We start from the raw sequence: 9,439 nt of genomic DNA, 5'->3' as shown, positions 1-9,439 counted from the left end.
GTGTAGACTTCATTAAATTGTCGCCTTCATTGATGCAAACTTCTGTGTTAATGTGATGATGATAAGGATTTACATATCATTGTTCTAGGAGCATAACATTTCCAACATAAGGGTTGACTAACCCTTCAAATTCATCGTCTCGAAGACTGTTTACTTCTTCTATCTCGTCTTCTTTGCTATAGACATCATGACTAAATGTAGTCATTTATCCTCTCTTATCAGTTGAACCTTGAATGTTTATTTTTTGCTTGCCACATGAAATGATCTATTGAAGCCCTCTTGCTTAAAGTTGTTGCCAAAAATACCAAGCTCACCGAATAGAGCTATCTCGATTTCATCAACTTCCTGCTTCCAATTAAGTAATGCCTTTTCTTTTTCAATTCTCCTAGGAACCTCTTCCTTAATGGGCTCTTGAGATGGGATTTCCAACTTCTTGATGTCCTTCTTTTCAACAAGGTCAACCACAAAACATGGTTCATTTAATTGGGGGGCTTTCATAGCCTTGTTGAGGTTAAATGTCCCTTTCTCATCGCCCACTTCAAGGGTCAACATCCCATGTTTCACATCGATCACCGCTCCGGCGGTATTCAAGAAAGGTCGTCGAAGAATGATTGGAATATAAGCATCCTCGGCCATGTCCACTATCAAGAAATCTACCGATATGAAGAACTTTCCTACCCTTACGGGTACATCCTCGAGTACTCCAAGTGGCTTCTTTGTGGAACGATCTGCCATTTGCAAAGTCATGCTTGTGCATTTCAACTCTCCCATACATAGCCTTTCACAAACCGAGTAGGGCATGACCTTTACACTAGCTCCAAGATAACATAGGGCCTTCTCAATGGTTTGATCACCTATGGTGCATGGAATAGAGAAGCTCCCGAGATCCTCAAGCTTGGGTGGCGAGTTTCCTTGAATGATTGCACTACTACTATTGGAAAAGGCCATAGTTCCATTTTCCTAGTGGACCTTTTCTTGGTGAGGATATTTTTCATATACTTAGCATATGCCAGTACATGTGTTATCAATTCCGTGAAGGGTATGGACACTTCTAAATTCTTCGCAATTTCCATAAACTTTCCAAGTTGTTTATCAAACTTTAGCATTGCTTGTCTACTTGGGAAGGGTAACCTAACAATGATAGGCTCTTCCTCCTTCCTCTTTTCCTCATTTCTCTTATTAAAAGATTCATTGGTTGTGGATTCCACTACTTTGTCTTTCTCTCTCAATGCTTCCCCTTCTCTCCTTTTATCCAACACTCTCCTTTCTACCACATCCTTATCCTATCTCCTTGCCTCAACAATTTCTTCCTCAATTGGCATCATTGGTCCCTCGTAGTTGGTGTCACTTCTCAAGTGAATGGCATGAGCGGTTTCATGTTTAGTAGGAGGATTATCTTTAGGAGGTAATTGTCCCTTTTGTCTTTGGGAACTTGATGAAGCCAATTAGATCATTTGAGTTTCTAGCATCTTTTTATGAGCTAATATTTTGTTGATGGCAATATCTTTGGCTTTGTAGACCAAGCCACTCGCGTCGTGCGCATCTGCGCATTGGGATTGAGGCGGCGGCACTTCTCCCACAGAACTTTGTGAACAAAGCACGTCATAGGCCGTTACCAACTTGATAGGCATTGAAACTGGTGAATGGTTTGAACAAGCATGCATTTGTGGAGTCGCCACCAATTTTTATGGAAAATTGGAACCGTTCAAATACTTCATGCTCTGCTAACATGAAGCGTGACATAGAGACCAAAGATATTTGTTTACCCTTAGCACTCTATGTTTAGAATGACTCTTGCAATACCAATGAACAAGGATGTCCAAAGAGATCTTGAGTAAGGGGTGAGGATACGTATTAGGGAGCTCTTTAATCGAACACCTAATCTCACCCACCTCGATAGCGGCCTCTACTAATGATCAAGGAAGTAGTTTATACTTGATTTATTGTTGATTATATGCATGCAATACAACATCCAACAGATTAAACAAGCATGTGAACTTGGACTAAGTCGGTTTGACATAAAATTGAGCATCCAATTGAGTTAAAGTGAAGAATTTTACATTCATTTACATGTCAAGCATACAAACAAATAAATCATACATGATACAAATAAGTGTCGACATATAGCGTTCTGAAAGCTACGTTCGGGGACGTTGAAATGCTTTCGACCAGATCGCTTCAGATCGGTCGATTTCGTCTCGATGAAGGTCTCGAAATGATGCAGAGATGTTCGGAGTCTCCGCCAAGCAATTATGGGACGCCTGGAAACCATTCGAATCCAATTTATACCTCGGTCAAATGAAGTACAAAGCAGTGCTTGACATAGGTACTAAAGATAAGGACTCGTCCCTCTTTTAGCACCCTATTGCTAGAATGACACTCATACGCCCTGGATAAGGCCATACACTATCCAAAGGTTCTAAGTAACAAGTGAGGGTACGTATTGGGAAGCTCTTGAATCGAACACCCAATACCGTTTGCGGTAGCGGCCTTTACTTATCGATCTTGGTTGGTTCAGTGCAAAAGTTGATAAAACGGGTTTGACGCATGAATGCACATCCACAAGTTTAAACCTAACATGTGAGATTTGATATGTCGGTTATTTATCCAAATATCAATTAATTGATGTCGAGTTGGGTTTAAGTGTTGATTTGCATGCAAAGACGAATATTAAACATCCATTTACCAAGCTAGTTTTATAGTGCTTAACACGATCTATTTGTTTGAAGATGAAGTGTTTAAAATATGAAATGCAAAATATAAACTCGTCAGTCCGATCAGTCAAGTATTCGGGTTAACCAAAATCAAGATCGTCCTAGACTAGACAAGTGTTGGAAATGAAATAGAAAAGTGCCAGGCAGCCCAATTGGGGCGCGTGCCCGTAGGCAATGCAAGGGGGGTTCCCTTGGTTTTGCAGAAGGTGAAGAACGGAAGAGCATTGAGACGCGTGTGAGACGGCGTCCAAAATGAGCCTTCTGGCTTGCAAAAGGTTGTCAAAACCGTTTTAAAAGGTTGTTAAAACCGCTCTTATTGAAAAGGTCGTTAAGACCACTTTTGTGTTAAAGTGTAGAATATGACTCGGAATATTCATCGTTATGTTGATGATACTCGTCGTCAGATTTGGATTTTCAAGCTTCACATGAATAATTTTCTAAATATACATGTAAAATGTATTTTCTTAACTGTTTCATCACCGTAGTCGAATTAAATCGACATGGCATATAAGGTAACCAAGGGTGACATCCGATATGGTCAAGATAAAGAGGAAAAATAAGTTGAAATAAAATGAAAAGTGTTTGATATGAACAAGTTATGTTAAGTTTAGTGCTTTGTAATTAGTCGATATTTATCAACATACTCGGGATTAAACCGACATGGTATATGTGAACCAAGTATGATTATGAATATGACTAAAATGCTTGCAAATATGAATAAATGAAAAATGAAAGAAATAGGAGATGAAAATATTCAAATCTCCGTAAATTTGTTATTAACTAATAATATCATTGTACACGGGACAAAACCGTCGTGGTATAAATAACCAAGGAAGATTTCATTAATGGTAAAAAATGTTTATTATAAAAATGATTTGAAATGGCAAAAACCGTTTTGAGAAAAGAAAGAAAAATGAAATAAAACATAGGGATTGATGAACTCAAACACGTTGAGTTATGACCTGAGAAGTCGTATGCGGCGCGAGCCCCTAGGCGAGGCAACCAGTCTCTGTCTCAAGCCAAAACTCGGTTTTGGCTCGATCTTTCCAAGTTTTGAATCTTGTTATGCATGTTTTATGATGTTAAAGTCTTAAAAACAGTAAAAAGAACATTTAATAAGAGGATTAATTACGCCTTTACACCCTAATATTTAAATTCTCGGTTGCTTGACGAGAAATCGGCAAAGTTTAAAACTTGTGAGTTGGAAAGCTCGATTTGAAAAACCGCTTTGTAAATATGGAGTGTTGCTTTGCTTTAGTGTAGGTGTAGTTGGTCGAAGTGCTAAGTCAAGTGTTTTTAATGCACGATGATGGTACCAAACAATCTGTAAGGCTCGTGTTTTCAATCGGTAGGTTCAAAACACGTGTTTGTTTTTTACTTTAGAAGTCAAGGTCTAGAATTTTAAGGGAGAATGAAGGTGCGTACTCTCACATTGTTTTAAATGGTGGTGCTTGAGGGGTATTTATATAGGAATGTGTTGTGTTGTGCATTTTGGGCGACGTGGTCATACTGGCCACCCATTGAGGCGCGAGTACGTGGGCGACACAGAGGGTTGTCCGGTCCTTTTTGGAATTGTGGAATTCGTGTTTTGTTCTATCCTAGGTTTGTTACGATGTGTTTTGTCATTGATTGTATTTGCTTAGCCCATGTAAGCTTGTGTTTGGGTGTGATTTATTATGGGCACTTTGTGTTTGACTTGGTTTTGATTTTGTGTTGAGTCGGGATTTGAATTTTGAGTCGGTTTTTGTTCCGATATCGGGTTTGACTCTAATTAGTGTCATGACGACCCCATAGTTGTGCATAAAACACTCCAGGTATCTTGAAATGTATTAACATGTTTTTCATTTTCGAAACCGTTTTCTGAGCTTTCCGACACACAATTATACAAACCGTCAATCAAACGTAGCGAGTTCTGAAATATGTTGTACTCCAATAATCATCGGGTATTTGTTGGGGATTCCACAAATACCGGGTATCTACAGAGCCCCCACTTTGACTGGGGCTTAGACAAGGCGAAAGTCAAAGTATAGGACCCAGGTCAATCGAAGATTACAACCTGAAGACCAAAGTGACGTCGATACGACTCAATAGGATTTGAGCCCAGGACCTGCCGTCGGGACGGGCGAAGTCAAGGGGACTCGGGGATTCGAGTCAAGGATCTGCCGTCGGGAATAGTCTACAGTCTATCGACTGCCGGTGCGGGTCATTTAAAGTCCGTTAGACTACGAATAAAGGCTTGTCAGCCATAGGAATGAGTCATACTTGACGCGTCTTTGGGATATGTCCTTGATTTGACCTTGCTCATGCATTGAGGCTTGCTAGCCATTTATGGTCGAGTGATCGACTGCGGCAAATGGCCTGAATCATCGGGCCTATTTCAAGAGATTGGCTGTTGTCGGTGCGTGGAGACTCACCAGCCATTGATGGTCGAGTAATCGACTGTGGGAAACGGCCTGAAGGATCGGACCCATTTCAAGAGATTATTTCTCGTCGGTGCGTGGAGACTCGCCAGCCATTGATGGTCGAGTGATCAATTGCGTGAAATGGCCTAGATCATCGGGCTTATTTCAAGAGGTCGTTTGTCCAACCGACCAATCGGGGAGCGATGTCGATGCCGCTCGGGGAAGAAGGTGCAAGATTTTGCTTTGCTTGACGCCCGGTCGTTGCTGCTTAAGCAGGTAGATTTGCATGTTTGTTGAAGGATGACTCCGTCGGAAGGTCTTCAGGGGTTCCGCTGAGAAATTTTTGGTGTTTATAGTAGATGTTTGTAGTGTTTGGGAGAGATAGGCCTCTTATAATTTGGGCTTGGCTCCTGCGGATGGCTGTTTCTATAACTGCATGTTACTAATTTTGAATTTTGAGGAGAAACAACGGCTTTTATTGCCATTATTCGAAGTTTTCGCGAGAATAGCGAGTTTGAATTTGGCTATTTGCAGTTTTGAAAGGTAAAAAATTTCTGTTTTCATTTCCGTCATTTGGATTTTGTGAGAATAACAAAGTTTGGATCTCGCTATTTGCAATTTTTGAAGGAAATAACGGTTTTAAATTCCATTATTTGAAATTTTTGTGAAAATAGCGAATTTGAATTTCGCCATTTTTTGTAATTGTGAGGAAAATAGTGGTTTTTAATTCCGTCATTTGAAAATTTGTGAGAATAACGAGTTTAAATTTCGCCATTTTTGTAATTGTGAGGAAAATAACGGTTTTTAATTCTGTCATTTGAAAATTTGTGAAAATAGCGAGTTTGAATTTCGCCATTTTTATAATTGTGAGGAAAATAACGGTTTTTAATTCCGTCATTACAAATTTTGTGTTTGCGAAAAATGATGACTGTCCGTATGTTTGGGCCAAGCCCAAAACTTTGCTGAAAATGATAGAGTCACCTCGAAGAGGCGGGAGCTCTGGGGCGACATAAGGGGCTTCCAATATTTTCTTTAAAAGACACGAGAAGCAGCAGCTCCTCATTCCCGTCATCTTCTTCGAAAAAAAATCAAACAAAAGCACACTAATCGCCATTTTTTGATCTTGCTCGTTGCTTGCCCTTGTGCTATTGTCATCATGTCATCTCAAGGTATGAAAATCCTCTTGATTCCACTTGATTTTGTTTGCTTTTTTTGTTGTTTGAATTAGGATGAAACCCCAACTCGTCTCAAATCAAATTGGTCGTTTTTTATTTACCCATTTTTTTTTGAAATTGATGCTTGAATTAGGTTAGAAAGCTATTTAGGAGTATAGGGGTGGTTTTTGTTTGCATTTTGGTCCTCGTTCCCGTCTTCTATGTGCGAAAAACGCGAATGAGACATGAAACCGTCTCATTTCGCAATGTTGTGCTTGTTTGCTCGAGTCGTGGGCCCCACTAGGTTGAATTGTATTCGGGGAAGACCGTCTTTGCTATGCGAAACCCTTATCGTACGCGAGGGGTGAAAATTTTGCATTTTGCCCTGGTCAGACGGTCTTATGTTGACAAAATATGCATCTATCAGGGCTCAAACTAAGCCGCCTTGCTTTGACATGTTCCCCAAAGATAGTTTAGGTAAAATTAGGACGTGATCGGGTCACGTTGCTTTGTCGTGGCCGCTTGAGTTTTGTGAAGTGTCTGGTTAGGAGAGGTGTATATTTTCTCTTTCGTAGGCTTTGTGTTAGCCCGTGGGGTGTGGTTGTTTTGTTGTAGTCTTGACTCGTGTTTTGCTTGAAAAGAAGAGCGAGTCGGGTTTTTTTTATTTTTTGGATTTTTGTGAGTTTTGTTTTGTGAAATATTTTGCTAGATGGGCTTGGGCGGGTTTGCCCTTGTTGGTTTTGTTGTTGTTTCATATTTGCAGGTGATTTTTGTTTTGGATTTTTGGGTTTTGCTTATTTTGTGTCGTCGTAATCCCGAAATTGGGTCGTGTAGGAACCCGAATGCGAATTGTGCCTACTTTGATGAGTATGATGATAATGTGTGTCAAAATGTGATGAGGCCGCCAAAGAAGAGTAGCTTGGGTCCTACTGAGACGTTGGGCCGCGTATGGTCTTGACTTAGGCCGGGTATTGGGCCGTGTAGGAACCCGGATGTCGTGGCCATTGCGGATCCGTTGAGGATCCGTTCCGAGAAGGAAACTCGTGATAGGCGAGTGATCGGTCCGTTTCGTGTTCACAATTAAAGATGTGGTCGTTGGGTCACGGTCGAATCAAAACACAATTTATAACTTCACAAACAACTGTACAATTAGTAAAGAGGCAAGTAAAGGTCGGATCCCAAGGGACGGGTATTGAAATGAGATTTCTATTGCAACTAGTGGTGTCTAAGGGGTGTCACAAATTGGGTTGATGTAGAAGGTCACTAAACTAAAATAGCAATGAAAATAAACAAGCAAGATGAATTAAAGGGGTGTAAACAATTGATTAAAAAGCACTAGGGTGTCATGGGATCATAAGGGAATCATGGGAATTTATCATACAAACATGTTCTCAAATTATAAGCAAGCAATTATTGTTGTGATGGATTGTGTTGGGTTATATCTTACAATCCTAGGAAAGTTTGGGTCCCGGAGCCGAATCGATTAGATTGTACAACACCTACAAGTCGACTTAATCTTCCCTACTCAACAACATGCATGGTCTAATGAGACTCGAGTTGGGTTATGTCTTACAAGTCTCATTGAAAAGATAGAAGATTATAGTAAATGCAAGGATTCATGGGCTTAGCATTTCATCAAATATAACATGTGCATGAGTTGAGATCAAAACAAGCAAGCAAATAAAACATGAAAGCATATTAATTTAAGCATGAATCATTCCCCATGTTTGTTTCCCCTAATCACCCATTAATCCTAGCTAAGAGACTACTCACTCATTATCATGTTGATCATGCTAGCAAGGTTGTCAATCATACCAACAATATGAAACATGATGAATAAATGAAAGTAATTAACAATAATTAAAAAGGGATTAAGAGAATTATACCTACTAATGATTCCAATAATAAAGCAAAGATAAAAGATGTACTTGAATGCTTTATTGAGAGGTTGTCAATCTCCCAAGAATAACCCAAATAATCTTCAATTACCCAAAATAAGGGATGAACAAAAGAGAGATTAAGGAAATAAAACTTGTATTAGAACTTGATTAATTGTTGATTACAAAACTAAAGAGAGATTTGATTGATATTAACTACTCTAATTATTGATAAGAAGAACATGCTCCTCTAATTAGACTAATGGGGTATTTATAGTGGAAATTAGGTAGGATGCATTAGGGTTAACTAAGGGCTAAACTAGTAATTACACTTTTTAGATTGAGCAAGGAGGAGCCGGTATTTTTCGAAGGAAGGGCTTCTTTCTTTTTAACTTGGAGAAGAGGAAATCACGCAGTGCTGGAATCCGGGCGGAATAAGGTCGGGACGGGCGTATTCTGGCGATGGGGTCCGAGCGGATTCGAGGGAATCCGGGCGGATTGTGGAGGTGGAATACGAGCGGATTAGAGGAAAGCCGCACGGATTGTGCAGCTGGGGGACGGCCGGATTGGGGACAATCCGCACGGATTGTCACTCAGCAAGACATCTTCTTCTTTTCTTCCCTTTTCTTCATAAATTCCTTGGGGATTTCCTTGGGGACTCAAGGATCCTTTCTCATAAATTGCTCTTCTATTATAATATGTACAAAGGCCTTCTAATCTTGTCTCTTCTTGATGCTTGGTCATTGAATTCGATCAATTTAGTCTCGTTTTGCCATGAAAATGCAAGATTCTTACTCCTTTCCTACCAAGGGATCAAAATCTCAAAGAATATGCAAAACAAAGAACTAAAGATAATAAATGACCCAAATATGCACTAAAAAGCATGGGAACAAGGCTAATTCGGGGGCTAAATATGCGCTAATTATGGTCACATCAAATATCCCCAAACCGAACCTTTGCTCGTCCCGAGTAAAGAGGTGACAAAGACTAGGACCAATACTAACCTATCCTAATAATATAGCCGATATGAGACAATTAGCGGGTCTCACTCCGCCCCTTCAACTCACAACAAGACAACCATGAGGTAGGATGCCTTCTTGCAAGGCAAGGTGGGTCTTGCCAAAATGGCGACACATCCAAACATTAAGCATACAAAATCACATAATGGATGCATCTACAAAAGGAATAGCCACTTCCTCATCAAGTGGCGGAGGCACTAAAGAGGAACAAATTTAAGAGCATGTAATCCTTCACAAATACTAGTTCAACAAATTACTAAGCCTAAGAGGATG

General features: G+C 40.0%; 1 protein-coding gene across 1 annotated transcript; it reads right to left on the bottom strand.

Moving 5' to 3' along the window:
* Positions 1 to 237: 237 nt before the first annotated feature.
* Positions 238 to 948, bottom strand: LOC141629117 (uncharacterized). Its single transcript, XM_074442173.1, has one exon. The coding sequence runs from the start codon at positions 946 to 948 to the stop codon at positions 238 to 240; it is 711 nt and encodes a 236-aa protein (XP_074298274.1).
* Between the last annotated feature and the right edge of the window lie 8,491 nt (positions 949 to 9,439).

Source organism: Silene latifolia, chromosome Y (genome assembly GCF_048544455.1).
Source record: "Silene latifolia isolate original U9 population chromosome Y, ASM4854445v1, whole genome shotgun sequence".
In the NCBI taxonomy this organism is placed as follows: Eukaryota; Viridiplantae; Streptophyta; class Magnoliopsida; order Caryophyllales; family Caryophyllaceae; genus Silene; species Silene latifolia.
The sequence above is the reverse complement of the archived record's forward strand: the minus strand, read 5'-3'. Positions and strand labels throughout refer to the sequence as shown.